General features: G+C 35.8%; 1 protein-coding gene across 1 annotated transcript in view; it reads right to left on the reverse strand.

Moving 5' to 3' along the window:
* The window catches only part of LOC116100012, a 24,009-nt gene extending 13,242 nt beyond the window's left edge, over positions 1–10,767 (reverse strand). Inside the window, exons 1-8 of the mRNA XM_031384070.1 lie at positions 10,292–10,767; positions 8,799–9,024; positions 8,452–8,544; positions 7,920–7,970; positions 7,334–7,509; positions 5,443–5,543; positions 4,994–5,102; positions 788–930 (exon numbers count right to left, since the gene is read on the reverse strand). Coding sequence (XP_031239930.1) covers positions 788–930; positions 4,994–5,102; positions 5,443–5,543; positions 7,334–7,509; positions 7,920–7,970; positions 8,452–8,544; positions 8,799–9,024; positions 10,292–10,300 — 908 coding nt within the window. The 5' untranslated portion in view covers positions 10,301–10,767. The remainder of the gene's footprint in view (positions 1–787; positions 931–4,993; positions 5,103–5,442; positions 5,544–7,333; positions 7,510–7,919; positions 7,971–8,451; positions 8,545–8,798; positions 9,025–10,291) is intronic.
* Between the last annotated feature and the right edge of the window lie 5,283 nt (positions 10,768–16,050).

Raw genomic sequence — 16,050 nt, forward strand, 5'->3', positions numbered from 1 at the left:
TTATTTAAAATTTATATTGAGAGAAATGTATTTTCACTATTGCTGTACATGAGCATCTACATAAGACTATTAAATTGTTGTTTTATATCAAAAAATGTCTATAATATAATTGAGCTGAATGACTAGAATAGTCATATTCACTTTAAATTTATAAATAATGATTTAGGTTACTATGACAATTATGATGAGTGATAGTTGTCAACGACTGGATGCTGTGGGGGTGCACGGATAGCATTTTTATCACTCATATAGTCATTATTTCACTGTAATGCTTTTATTTATTGATTGCTATTAGTCTTTAAAAGGAAATGTTATCATTTATTTTGAATGGCTCAATAGTTCTGAGGTATCTTTACATTTAAAAAGAAAGAACAAGTGTTTTGTCTTTGAAAGCGTTATATGACATTAGACTCACCCACAGAATAAACAATATCAATATCAAGCAAAGGGGACTCACTTCAGGCCATGAAAACTCTGGAAGACTAAGCTCAAACTAACTTAAGTTTTTAGTTCCTAAAGTCTACAAAAATAGAATTTAGATCCCTAGAAGCATCCGTATGGCTTGTATAGTCATGGGCGACCTAAAGACCTTCTGGGGCTAACTATGTGCCTCAGTGGCACACAGCCCTTGCCTAGCATGCAGGAGCTTTTCCAACAATGCAAACAAAGTAATGTGATGAAAATATGCTGGTCAACCATGAATCATGTGTAACAGTGGTCCCACAATGTTATGTAGCTGAAGACACTGCAGCTACTACTGTTGTCCTGTTACAGTCTGCCTCATCACATGGGTCTGCGTAATGATGCATTTCTCAGAATGTCACTGTCATTAATTGAATCATGAATTGCAGGGTTCACTGCAACCACCACTGCCAGGAGGGTAATGATCGGAGGGAAACCATGGAAATTTGGCTCAATATGACTCAGTAGCTGGGGTTGATTCAAACTTCAAGAGTCTGACTGCCATTGGTTATTTCAGGTATATTAAAGCACAAAGCAATTTGGGAAAAAAAGTTTCCCTGTGAAAATTAACCCCATTTACACAACAAGGATTAAGACTTGACTATATAGAAACTCTTTGTAACCCGGGCAGTGGTGGCGCACGCCTTTAATCCCAGCACTTGGGAGGCAGAGGCAGGTGGATTTCTGAGTTCGAGGCTAGCCTAGTCTACAGTGTGCGTTCTAGGACAGTCAGGGCTATACAGAGAAGCCCTGTCTCAAAAAAACAAAAACAAAAACAAAACAAAAAAGAAACAAAAGAAGAAACTCTTTGTAAAGTACAAGTGGCATCTTCCAAAACAAACAAACAGATTCTATAGATTATCTAAGAAAATAAGCTCAAGGTGAGGATCTGGAGGAGGACATGATGTGGCTTCAGTCACACAGTGCAAAAGTCACCAGCCTATTAACCACCTCCATTCCCAGCTTTCTGGGTAAAAAGCATGTTATACAGATTATACATCTTGCTCTTTGAAGAGACAACACTGTATGTTTAATTCCTCATTCTTCTACTGCTTAACTGTGGGTGCATGAACCTACATGCTTTGTACAATAAGTCCACCTATATTTCTATTCATTATATTTTATTTTTGTAAATCAAATCTTATTTTAAGTGCTCTTTATACGTACTCTATGTATATTCAATTTATCACAACTAAATTTATTTTGTTAAACAAACACAATAGTGCACTTTATGATTTAGCTCTCAAGTAATGTAAACCATGGTTTATTCATTAATGTCTCTTTTTCTTATTTTATGTAATTATATCTATTATCAGTATAGACATTGACTTACAGTTTGAAATTCTATAATCCTTTGTTTGTTATACAGAACAGATTTTTATTATCCACAGCAATGTGGACTTTCACTTTTGGGCATGTAACTATGAGTCTATGTTCAGACAATAATACAGCAAAAATTTAAAAAAAAAGGGAAGAGCTTTAATATAACAATAATAGTTAGAATGTATATTTTGCTAAGTATATATAACACTAACTTTTGAAAAGGATAGTTGCATTTTCCAAATTAGTCATCTCTAAGGACACTACTGTGAATCTAATTTTCTTTTAACTCTTATTGAAGGAATATTGACACTTAAAGAATAATTTGGAAGTAAAAAAGAAGTAAATGGGCTTTTTTTTACTATGATTGCAAAATTAATTCATCTTTTCAGGAATTAGCAAAAGTAGTGGCTAAGTCTATAGAAGACGTTTGAAGGTTTAATGATTAATGCCTCTTATAAATGAGAGACTTCTATGCAAAAATAAGAGCAGAGGAATTATTCAATTTTTAAAAATAGATATTGAATGAGTGCAATACTGTTGACAAATTATCAAACTGAAAAGTTTATTAATACTAGGGAATTACATAATAACATTTCAGAATAAGAACAATTGAATAAATAAATGTTGAAGATTGTTGGAACTTTGTTCGTAAAAGAGTAAAATTACTGATTTATTGAATTTTTTTCTTTTTTATTGGACATTTTCTTTATTTACATTTCAAACGTCATCCACTTTCCCCTCCTCAGAAACTCCCTATCCCATCCTCTGTCTCCCTGCTTCTCTGAGGGTGTTTCTTCACCCACCCACCCACTTCTACCTCCCTGCTCTCAATTCCCCTACATTGAGTCATCTATTGAAACTTCATAGAACCAAGAACCTCTCCTCCCATGATGCCTGACAAAGCCATCCTCTGCTACATATGCAGCTGGAGCCATGTGAGAGACATGAATACTTAAAGTTAAATTAACAAATTGAAGTTAAAATTAAAAAAATTTGTAATGGGATGTGATCAATGAAAATATTGTGAAAAGGTAAGGAAGAAGAGAAAGTAGAGTTTATGGGATAGAATTGTTCAAAATTAAATGAAAATTAGAATTAATTATGCATGTAAGCAATTTACAAATAATATATTGCAATAGTCTAATAATACATTAAATGCAAACGAAATAATATTTAACTTAAGTAATATGGTCTTGTTTTGTTTGGATATGCATAAAAAACTCTCAACATAAGCATAAGTACAGATGCAAGTAACAAAATGAAAATAAACCAATAGTGTACTATTGAATGAGGACAGAAGTCATAATTGTAGATGAAGAAGAATGTTGGATAATGATAAGATTGTCATTCAAACCACTAATAATATTTCATTAGCTCTTGTATACCTAAAAGTAAAGAAATGAATAATAAAACATAGAATTGCAAGATCCTAATCCTAAATGGGACCTAGATATATTTCAGCACCCCTCTGCCAGCAGATGAATCTGTGAGGTTATGAAAACACTTAAGCTGGAGAGTTAACACTGGCTCCCACTCACATTCTCACTTCTGTGAGCACAGAAGGCTCATGTTCTTAGATCCACGTGGGAAATGTACACAGAAATATGCAAATATTTCTCAGCATGTAATTAGAAAGTGTTGAAAGCTGAGCTGTCCACACACTAGCCGTGGCCATGGTTATATAAGACATTCAAATTGTAGCTATTCAAGCTTAAACTTAATTAAAAAGTAAATGAAATGTTAAATAAGTTGCAAAATAAGTTCTTCAGTCTTAGTAGCCATAATCACAGTCACATATCAATATCATTAAAGATTCCTTTTGGCTCATCAAAAAAATCAGTAAGTAATCAAAATTTTGAAGCAGGTAGTTTCTAAATCTGGAGCATATTTCTAAATAATAGTAGGACAAATACATTACCATTAAATATCATCACAATTAAAAATTATAAGAAAAATATATCAAAATTTCCCTTATAAATAATTGATTTCTTCAAAGACATTATTATAGAAAAAGAGATATTTGAATATGAACATGCATCATAAGAAATTAAAATCAGGAAAGCCAAATAAGTTGAAGTAAAAAGCAGAAAACAATAAAATGTACAAAATTATAATTCAGAAAAAGATTTCAACAGAAAAGTTCAATAAGGACCAAAGTCCCTTTCATTGAGAAGAGAAGAGAAAGTCACTATTAGCAACAAAGGCCTGTAAGCCTCTACTCCAAGAGATAAAATGGATGCAGACAGTTTGATTTCAGTCTAGGGAGATCTCTTCTCACAAAACAAAACAAAACAAAACAAAACAAAACAAAACAAAACAAAACCAATGAAACAAAAACAAAGAGTTTGGGGATGGTTCTGCAGGTAACAGTGTTTGACATCAAACACACCAATTTCAGTTTGATCCCTGAATCCCACATGATAGAAGGAGGCATCTACCTTCTATAAATTGTTCTCTGACATTTTTGGGGCTCCATGGAAGCATGTACACACACACACACACACACACACACACACACACACACACACACACACACACTAAAACAAAAAAGATATAAGTAAATGATGTGTGAAAGAGTATAAAATAAACCAGAAGAAACAATAGACCCATGAAATTGACCAAAGGCCCCTGAAAAAGTATTAAGGTGTAAATATTTTATGTCTATATTTTAAAAAATGTTATGTTTTATAGACTTTAGATAGTGAAACTATATTAATAAAACTTTTCAGTATATCTAGTGGAGAAAAAGTCTTAGAACTCATTTGCATGTATATAGATGTACCTATACACAGATGTATCTGTATGTTTATATATGTATGTATGTATGCATGTATATATGAACATGTAGATTAAACATACATGACCTAAATGTACTACAGAAGCTGAATTTGCAATATATAATAGGTAATTCTACTATGAAAGTGCATTGAATCATAAGTTTGAAATATAACAGCGCTTCTGCACAAAGCCTCCTGAAATACATGCTAAAAATTAATAAGGAGTATCTTGAGAAAAAAGACTCAGATGCAAAATTAATATTTCTTACTTTTTGTGTGCTTACTGTACTCCAATGACTGCTTTTGAAGGAAATGTGTTATTTAGAACAAATAACATAATCCACTAAATGTTTACACAATCACAACTCTATTTTCAGGTTATGAATTGTAACATTACCTGGAAGACTTCAAATGCAGGTGTTTCAGTTGGCGAATTTACACTTACAAAGATATGTATGTAAAGTTGTACAGTTGTCTGCTGTGAGACCAGAAGCTGACATCATGATACAGTTATATTCATCGTGGAGAATCTCTGCTATCCTACAATAGTGCAAATACAAAATTCATTTATCTATGTATGTATATGTTCAGCTAGTCTACCAAACGAGTGAATCCTATAAGTCATTGCAAAAGAAGAGTCTTATGAAGTCATGTGCAAAAGGAGAGTCTTATGAAGTCATGAAAGTTGGCAATGCCATCTTCACTAATAGTGTGGGAAGAGGTGATTGTTATGAAAGCCATTCTTCAGAGTCACTTGAGCAGGTCATGAAAGTCAGCATCATTCTGTCTGTCTATAATTCAGCTTCATTTAGTGACAACATTCTTGTAAGGCTTTCTTTGTGTATTTTTCTTGCCTATTGTATCATTCATGAAAACTTACTTTGGTTTGAAAGTTGAGTCATTTTTCCAGACCCAGGGCTGACCCCTGCTCTTCCGAAAGAATCCAGTCCATGAGACCAGTGAAAGGGATTGCAGAAAAGCCTACCAGAGAAGCAAGGGAATTTTGTCAATGTGAAGGTTTTTACTAATTTTAAAATGTGTTAGTATATTCAGTCATAATATTGTTATTATTTAATACAAATCAACTTATTAAAGTGATTTAAGAAACACTTCTTACATTGACAAAACATTCACATATGTAAGTAAATTTTGATCTAGAGTAAACTTTTAAGTGCTTATAGTTAGAAGTCATTTTTCTTATATTAGTTAGGAATTTGGTGATTGATTCTTATAACTTAATAGATAATTATGCTAACCACACACAAACATAACAAGGATTCAAACATATTTTCAGACACAATGCATGGAATTTTCTGGATGTTGTGCTCAAATCACCCTTTCTGCTATTTCTCAAAGTTCAGTTTTAGAAGGAAATTCATGGTTTGCTACTGAAGAAATGAATAATTTGGTAGATAAAGATTGTTTTCTGTGTACTACATTATCTTATCTAGCTGAACCCCATTGTTGTCTATCACTGTAGGGGTGGATTACCAACAAGGTAGCATTAATATTTCTCTTGGCTGCTGTGATACTTACAAGGGAAACTTGGAAAAAGTAATAAAAGACAAAACCAAGGAGTTCTGAAGGCCTGAATCAAAAAAGTGAAAGGGCTTTTCACCTAAAGATGAGGCACTGCAGAGTGGCAAGAAATCCTGTGTCCCTCATCCAGTGGAAGGAAACTACCTTCCATGCTTTCCCCCAGGATCCAAGAACAGTAACTTGGTGCTGGGAGACCTCTCTTGTTCTTGTGTAAGAGAGACTTGCCAGGAGCATTGGGCAAGGACTGGGGTGACTGGCCACATGAAGTGCTTCTCCCAACCTGCTGAAGGACACCAGGGTGGGAGATGGAGTATGGGCTTCCATGAGTACAAAGGCCATGGAAGCGGCATCCGTTCTTGAGGGTGTGGTCATTGTTCCCATCCATAGTCATCAGATGGAGTGGGTCTTAGAATGTTTTGCTTATATAACACAGCAGTGAAAATTAGCAAACTGCAGATCAACGCAGTAAAGTGGATCAATGATTTGCTCTAAAACCATGAAAGAGCTATAGCGGTGGTTCTCAACCTTCCTAATGCTATGACTCTTTAATACAGTTCCTCATGTTGAGGTGACCCCCAACCATAAAATTAAATTTTATACTTTATAACTGTAATTTTTTATTGGTATAAATAATACTAAAAATATCTGTTTTTTATGCTTCTAGGTGGCCCCTGTGAAGAGGTCCTTCTACTCTACAAAGGGTTCTAATCTACAGGTTAAGAACTGCAAAGGTACTGGATGTCTATGTAACAGTGCATACATCTTTCTGAACCCTGTCTTATAAAACTCAAACATATGCAGTTCATTATAGCAAAAGTCAGAAAAATAGTTTTGGGCAGGAAGAAATAATGAAAATAATATGAAGAAGGAAGAGATATGGAAGAAATGGCAATGTCTGCATAGAAATGTAAGTCTAATTACATCTACCCAGTCACTTTCTGATCAATATTAACTATGGTCCATGTACTGATTTTTATATGGTAAAATTAAATGGTAAAGTTCATTTCAGAATAAATGCACCTACACAAGAAGGGCTTTCATAAAATTAAAAAGAAAAACACTTCAAATAAATATTCATTACCAGCACACAAATACAAATAAAACGTAAAATAAAACAGTGAAAAATTATACAATGTTGTAAATAAATGAAACATGTATAAGAATATGAACTGGCTGTACAAATATTGACAGGAAGACTGGTTAAGCAATGATTGACACATGTCAGCTCTTACCTGTTCTTCTTCACTATCTATGTGAAGCAGATGACAATTTTTGGAAATGCAGGACATCAAACTGTCATTCCAAGATTTTTTCTCCACACCAATGTAATAACAATTGTGGAAATATGATATCCACTCCTTTGGACAGTGAGCACAAGACTGTACTGAAGATAGATTGTGGTTTATATCTAGAAGGAACATGAACTTAATGAAAATTAATATCTATTTATAGGTTTGAACTTTCATGTAAAATTTATATCCATACAGCCTAGAGGCTAATAAATATAAAAAAATATATACTCAAGCACACAAGCAAAGGAAAGAGTTGCCCTCTGGCCCTGTGTTTATGTGTCTATCTAAAGCAAAAAAATAGGTACTCACCCTACAGATTTTTTCAAAGTCATGAATAATAAGCTCTATTCTAGAACAGTGAAATTCATTTCTCTCTTCTCAGAGTTCATCCCTAATGTTTATTTGTGAACATGTAGTGTTCATATTTCTAGATTGTTTTCTTCCTAAAAACCTAATATCATCTTTGCATGGTAAGACACAAAATAAAATATGAACAAGTATCAGAACTTTCACAAGAAAGATGTACCTCTGTGGGTTCTAGCCTTTGAGGAGTTGGTCTGTGCATTTGTTCCAGTATCTGAGGAGTTAAAATATTGTTATGAAATTAACATCCAAAATCATTGTAACAATTTTACTTTCTTAGTCTGAGGCTGACATACCATTTTGAATTAGGATACTATGGAACACAGTTAAAATTGTTGAAAAAAATGTGAAAAATCTTTGGAGAAAATTACTTCAATGAAAGCCCAAATTTCAACGTCTTTTATCCCGTAACCTGTGACAAAACCATTTTCAAGACAGTTTTCACATCTCAGTAAAGAATCTCCAAGGTTCTAAACTATGTGTTTAAGTGAGAGAATCATTGAAAAATAAAAACTAAACATTGATACAGTTTCTCTGATATTCATATTATCAACATCATATCAACCATTCCTCATTTAATACAAATGCATACTTTAAACTAAAAGCTACTGTTCTTGATATGAAGTTTTGAAAGGTACTTCCAGTCATTAAAGTGGAAAGTTACTTTATAATATTTAAAAAAAAATCATGCTTACATGATGTAGTAATTACAACCACAGAGACAATTAAGACAAAACAGATGATGCCCAAGGTACCAGCAATGAGTTTTTCTGGAGGAGATGGAAAACCTTCAGAGAGAAATGCAAGGGTTTATAAAGGTGGCCATTCACAAGGTTTATGTACACAAAAACCTACATACACATTGAGACAAACAGATAAACTCTGACCCCAGGCTCCTCTCTAAGCAGTATGAAATTTATGCTCACAAATTGCAGCTTGGGTCAAGTTAGAGGTCCGGTCCTCCCACAGAGGACCATTGCCACCTCTGTCCACACCTCTTCATGACCCTGGCATCCCAGTGCAGGGTCTATCAGTTCCTCACCTTTGCAGTGGCAATCTTTGCAGATCCGAGGATGCTCTTGAGAAGGATTTTGAAAGCTGAAGTCCGCATAGATGATTTCCTGCTCAATTACTGAAAGGGAGCCACGAGTACCCCTCGGCTTCCTGTGCTGGTTCCTTGAGTTCTTTGCCACATTCAGTTCTGCGTAGGTGACTTGCTCATTACTCATGTTTGCAGCTAGTGATGTGCTATGGCAAAGGTACACAATCTGATGAAGGCAAAGTGGGTGGAGTTTGGAACAATGGCACTCATTTTGCAGTTGGAAACTTTTTTTTTGTTTTTGTTTTGTTTTTTGTTTTTGTTTTTTCGAGACAGGGTTTCTCTGAATAGCCCTGGCTGACCTGGAACTCAGGCTGTAGTTTGAGGCCCAGGCCGGCCTCGAACTCAGAAGTCTGCCTGTCTCTGCCTCCCAAGTGCTGGGATTAAAGGCGTGCGCCACCACTGCCCAGCCTTGCAGTTGGAAATTTTAATCTAAGCTATTTTTTTTCCTTGGACAATGAATATGTGTGTTGTGGTAAAAACAAAAATAACAACTTTTGGCAAAATGTGTTTGATAAGACAATAACTTAATGGGGAACAAAGATGTTTACAAACAAAAGAACTGTTTTACAAATTAAATTTAGTTTTCATAGGACTAATACCATGAAATAGTTAATGCTTATACCAAAGATCCCAACACTAACAGAAATGTTGAATTAATTTAAATTTATTTTTTATTATTTTGAGAATTTCACATAATTTCTATCCTTCTCTCTTCCCTTCCAACCTGTTTCATTTCCTCTTCTCTCTCTGAAATTCATGACCTTCTCTTTAATTATTGCTATTACATTTTTATGTGTGCATGTACACACAGCAATCTGCTAAACTTTAGTAATAAATTGAAATCCAATAATGAGAAAATCTGACTGCTCTAAATACACAACCTAGGAAGGTTGATGCATATATGCATATAAAACTTGCATATTATTTTAATAGCTAACATATTTATTAAAAATAAGTTCCATGTTGTAAAATTTATTTTATTTGGAATAATTGAGTTCAGAGAAATGATTAAAAATTAAAGGATTTGTAAATTCTTGAAAATTTTATGTGAAAAAATCATGGCTAAAACAAATGATATTGGAAACATTTCAAAGATGATTTTAATTCCATTTCACTTAAAAACTTATCTAACTAGTGAAACTATAACATAAAAAAATGATAATAGTAGAAGGATGATTCAGATTTTCCTAAAGAGTCTAAGGCTGTCAAAGTCATTGTCATTTTAGTCTGTCAAAGTCATTGTTATTTTAGACACATAAAATACAATTGTAGTAACTCAACATAATTTAACAGTTCAATCAATTAGCTCTGAAATAAGTGAGATCTAGAATTAATTCTGGCTTTAAAACTTGCGTGACCCTTGAGAAGTTCGTAATAGCCTTGTGCATTCCTCTAAAATGTGAAAAAAATCATGTAAGGCAATTAATACTCACCTCTGGCATGCAGAGTTCTCAATCAATATTACCTATTTAAATCAAAATATAAGTTTCAACTTCCACTATCGTTCTTCACCACTCAGTGAGAGAGTCCTTTAAAGAATTTGCGCCTTCTGGGATAAATTGATATGGTTCCATCCAAAGAGCCACAGTACACAAATTGCAACACGTAAAATTCACATTTCATCATCAGGTCGTCTCTAGTTGTAGGTTTAATTGTATTGCTAAAGAAACAGAAATGCGAGACAGTGACTAACTCTGCATAGACAATGAGGACAGAACTTTGAGATGGTCCCCAGTGTGTTCCATAGGATGATTAATTCTCCATAGACAATGACAGAACCTTGAGACGGTTCCCAGTGTGTTCCATGCACTTGGCTTTATCTGCGCTGTTTAAAGTCATCCATGTTCCAGTTTGTTCTCCTACATCTGAACCTTGCCTCAGTTGCTCCACACGTAGTAGCATTTGCAGTGTCCCCTCAACTGACTGGGCAGGTGGAGAGAAGGAAGCAGTGATAAGCTCCCTGGGTTGGCAGAAAGCCAGGCTTCCTGCAGTGAGGTATGGTGATCACAGGGGTCTGTGGGAACTGAGCACCAAAAGGTGAGTCTGTGGCAGAAATCTAGGGCAGCAGTGACTGTGAACTTTGTAGGTTGCCCCATGAGCCTCAGAGTGAGTCAAGAGTGGAGTAAGAGATTTCTCACTCATGGTTCACTGAAGGTTGAACAGGAAATTCTCATACTCTGAGAAGCTGATTTTGAAATCAGTTTTCTCATCACACACCTTTACAGCATAGAATGCTTTGGGTTCCTGTGGAAGGGACAGTGTCTCTAAGTGTGTTGTACAGTGTAGTCTTTTCCAACTGTTTCCCTATAATTGTATGTGTATAAGATAAAGTCATTAGGGCAGGAAGACTGGCCATTCATAAAATGAATTGTCTTCAACAGCAATCAAAATAGTTAGCCTGGTAGAGGAGAACTTAAGATTTGTAAGCCTTGATTTTACACTAGTATATTGGTTTGTTTTCTCTTCCCTTCTTCCCCTTCTTCACTCTCTTCTTTCTTTAATTTTACTAGAGCTTAAGCCTTAGGCTTCTTATGTCAAGTGAATGTAACATTGTAAGACATACACAATGTATATATATATATCTATCTCTACCTATATTGATATTGATATCAATATCTATACTTATATCTATATCCAACATTATCAAACACAGAGAGGCATATATAGAGATATACTATATCTTAAATTTTAACTATATCATGATGGAAAAAATTTAATTTCATAGGAGTATTATAAATATATAATTATGTCAGGCAGTGGTGGCGCATGCCTTTAATCCCAGCACTTGGGAGGCAGAGGCAGACGGATTTCTGAGTTCGAGGCCAACCTGGTCTACAGAGTGAGTTCCAGGACAGCCAGGGCTATACAGAGAAACCCTGTCTTGAAAAACTAACTAACTAACTAACAAACTAATTAACTAACTAACTAAATAAAAATAAATAAATATATAATTACATGACATGTAAGTAATGCTATCTGTTACTGATATTCCTGAGCAGTGACCATATTTTCAAATTCTTATGGCTGGCACAGAAGACACCACTGCACGCTAATGTTTTCAAACTTCTGTGTTTGTGTTTTAGGTCTTAGAATTCATAATTTATTTAATTTTATGTGTGAAGGTGTTTCATATGTGTATAGATGTTTCTTCATCTATGTCTCTGTACCACATCCATGCTTAGTGTTCTTGGAGGCCAGAAAAAGGCATTGGATGCCTGTAGACTGGAGTAATAGAAGAATGTGTACCACCATATGGGTCATGAAAACTCTGGATGATCAGACAATGCCTTTAACCACTAAGATACATTCCCAACACCCATATATTTTATTTCACATTTTAAAATAATAATTTATATAGGATTCTTTAACAAAGCTGTCACCGTCAGGAGGATTTAAATTAAATCACCTGTTTTTCACATTACATAATATTGGCATGGAAGCCTAAACACACTAACAAAAAGCTTAGGAGGAAATAAGAAAATTCAGTTTAAAAAAATGTAGGGATTGAATAAAATTTCAGTAGCACTTTAATTTAGAAATCAGAAACTGAAAAAAAGCATCATTAAAACTAATATCATAAAGAGAAGGAGGTAACAATGTTATTGGTTAAAATGATGAGGTTGGGAATACAGAAAAATTCATGAGAGTGTTTGTGGCTAGATATGAAATAGCTACAGTGACAAGAAGCAGCACAGGGATGTCAAAGGAAGCAAGCAAACAAACAAAACCAACCAACAAAGCAAAACAAAAAGAAAAAAACAAGCCAATCTCCACAGGCTCTGTGAAGCCCCTACCAACTCAAGGAACACACTCACATTTTGAAGGGCTAAGAATCAGCAGTAAAGAGCCCTAGCTGTTCTTCTAGAGGACATGTGTTCAATTCCCAACCCTATATGACAAGTCATAACCATCCGTCACTCCAGTTTTAAGTTGGGGTGGGGGGTGGAATCTGATTCTTTCTTCCAGCCTCCAATGGCAATTTACACATATAGTATACAGACCAAACATACAGCTAAACTGTGGATTCCTTCCCCCTTTGCTTGAGAGCGACTTGGAGTCTGAAAGCAGTCCAGACAGGCTGGAAGCTGGAGCTGGCCACCTGCGGTGCGGAACACTGACTGCAGCTCCTGAGATCAAAGACTGACAGGTCTCATGTTTATGTTAAAAGCTTGTCGGACTTTCCTTTCAAGATCCTGGTCAGGTCTGGTGTTTATGGTTATATTGGATTAACTCGTGTTTATGTTAGATGGGCTCCCCTGGGTCTCGTTCCTGAGTGTGGTTATTTAAACACAGTGATCCTCTAAGTAAAGGGATATCTCGATACAGCTACCTGGCGTCCATGTCTTCTTTCTCTTACCCGCTTGTTTTCACAGGTACTCAATAATTCCCTGTCCGAGAGCACCCAACGGAGTGAGGGTCCGCCGGCCAGACTCCTACACTAAACCACCCAGATACACAAAATAATAAATAAATAAATAAGTAAATAAACAAATCCTATTGCTCTTTTCCCTATTAAACTGCTCTTTTACTTAGTGAGTAGGGTAAAGGTATGTCTTAATTGTTAACATGGCACCACGTAGAATCACCTCAAAGGGACTCTCAATGAGGAATTGTCTACAATAGGGTAGTCTGTGAGCCTGAATCTAGTGGCCTAAACGTGGAGTTTTGCCCCACTTTAGGCACCAGATTAACAGGACTTTCATGGACCTCCAGTGATATACATAACGACACAGAGTCTAATTAATATTTAAAGCTTAGATCTTAGTTGGACTTTCTCCCAACTATTCTAACCCATCTAATTCCAGTCTATGCCCACTCTATGACCAGATCTATTTCTTTCTCTTCTCTGAATGTTCTTCCATCTCCAAGTCTTCTGACAAATCTGCCGCTCAGCCCTCTCCTATCGTCCCTTTCTCTTTACCCAGAAGTCCCACCTTCTACTTCCTCCTCAGCGATTGATTGCCAGCTCTTTATTAAAATAAATGACAGAATGCCTTAGGCAGGTAAGAAAGGAACAAATATTTACAAAATATGAGAATGTTGATGAGCCAGTAGCTCTTTGCATGGTACAGAATTAACAAATGAATATACAGAGACACACCTTCGCACACTGTGTCCCAACACCCACCAGTAAGAGATTCTGTTAATTGAGCTGATTGGGGTAGAAAGTGAGTGTGAGGGGGTTGAATCTTGGACTGAATGTAAAGGGACAAGCTATTGAATACCATTGTGCATTCATTAATTCGTTGCTTTTTGTTCTTGAGTCTGAAGTAATGCAATTAGGCGCTTCAAGTTTCTTCTGTGTTGAATTTGCAGTGATGAACTGTAGCCTGACATTATGAACTGATAGTCCCATCTTCTTTAAACTGACTTTGTCAGAGTATTTTATCACAACAACAGAAATGAAAAGAAGACTGCTAGTTAAACCATTATACATATTCCTGCATCTAATTCTTCTATTGAAAACTGAACTGTGGGTAAAATAGCTTCTAAATCAGCCTCTGCTTATTCTGTGATAGAGAGCACCCCAGACTGCTCCAGGGGTGAACAAAGGAAAGGGAAGTGGTAGGCCGAGTCTTAAAACTGCAGATGTTCGAGTCTGGCCCTTACCACTGTTTGACTTGGTCTACTTCTGTCACCTGTTGACACTTTCTGACTTCCTGCCTTTGTGGTCTTACCTGCTGGAATAAACCTTGATAACTTTTTCCATCTTTTCCTCAGCCTGAATTCTCCTATGGCAGGATAAAAATAAAACAAAACAAAGAAATAAAAACCAAAACAAAACAGACTATTGTAGCAGTTGGGATATGAGGGATGCAAGGGGAGGCCTGTTTTTTCCTCATACATAACTCTTAGGAATACTGAAGTGAAGGAGTTGTATTTTTGTCATGGTTTCATGTACATAGATGTGTTCCTTATGTTCTTTTATTTATTTATATTTCTTCTTGAGACAGCACCTAGCTTAAGTTGTCCTCAAACTACATATGAAATCAAAGATGGCCTTGAACTTCTCATCTCCCCCTCCTGCCTCTACCTCACAAGTGCTGGGACAACAGGCATGGCATGTTGTTGCAGTTAGGGTTTCTACTGTTGTGATAAAATGCCATGACCAAAAGCAACTGGGAAGAAGAATGGTTTATTTGTCTTATGCTTCTACATTGTCATTCATCATTGAAAGAAGTCAGGACAGGAACTTAAGCAGGGTAGAAACTTGGAGGTGGAAGCTGATGGAGACGGCATAGAGGGGTGCTGGTTACTGGCTTGCTCAATCTACTTTCCTACAGAACCCAAGACCACAAGCTCAGGGTGTATCCACACCCACAATGGAGTGGGGTATTCCCCATGAAACACTAATTAAAGAAAATGCCTTACAGGCTTGCCTACAGTCATATTTTATGGAGATGATCTCTCAATTGAGACTCTCTCTTCTCTGATGACCTTAGCATCTGTCAAGTTGACATAAAACTAACCAGTATGCATGGGCTGCCACACTCTGTTCCTGGTGCTTGGGGTTGAACCCCAGCTTTCATATGTGCTAGTCAAGGTCTCCAGCAGCTGAATTATATACCCAGCCCCTGTTCTGACATTTTCCCTTTATTCTTAGAAGACATTGCTATTTATTACAGATAATTTAAGTTTTATGTTTGCACATTAGAAATTACCGTGAGTTCCTTCTTCATGCATATCAAACAAATCATGTATGAACCTATCCTAATCTTAAAGAAAAATTATTCAAACTTTAAATACAGAAAGCAAATGCAAACATAGTATGAAACATGTAACTGAAGATGTGTGGCATAAAAATCATAGGCTACTAAGTGGTGTTTTTCTCTCTTCTCTATGATGCTGCAATGTTGTCAGGGAAGTTCTGGCCACATCATGATGTCTGGATGTCTCAGCTACTGTAATTTGGAGCGAAACAGACTTTACTTATTTAACCATAATGCACTGCCATGTATCTTGTTATAGTAACACAAAACAAAATATTTCTTTTGACATACAAGGTTCCAAGAAGGTTGAAAAATATAATAAAATAAAAGCTGTATCTAAAGTAGGACTACTCTTTAAGTGATGCTTCTAGGTCTCTTCATGGCATTTCTTTAGAATTAAAAAAACAAAACAAGAGGCCCCACGACTCCCAGGGGAGACGCAGGGCAGCAGGGACATGATCCTCTCAGCTTCCGAGTGACAG

This window comes from Mastomys coucha, unplaced genomic scaffold, assembly GCF_008632895.1.
Source record: "Mastomys coucha isolate ucsf_1 unplaced genomic scaffold, UCSF_Mcou_1 pScaffold20, whole genome shotgun sequence".
Classification (NCBI taxonomy): Eukaryota; Metazoa; Chordata; class Mammalia; order Rodentia; family Muridae; genus Mastomys; species Mastomys coucha.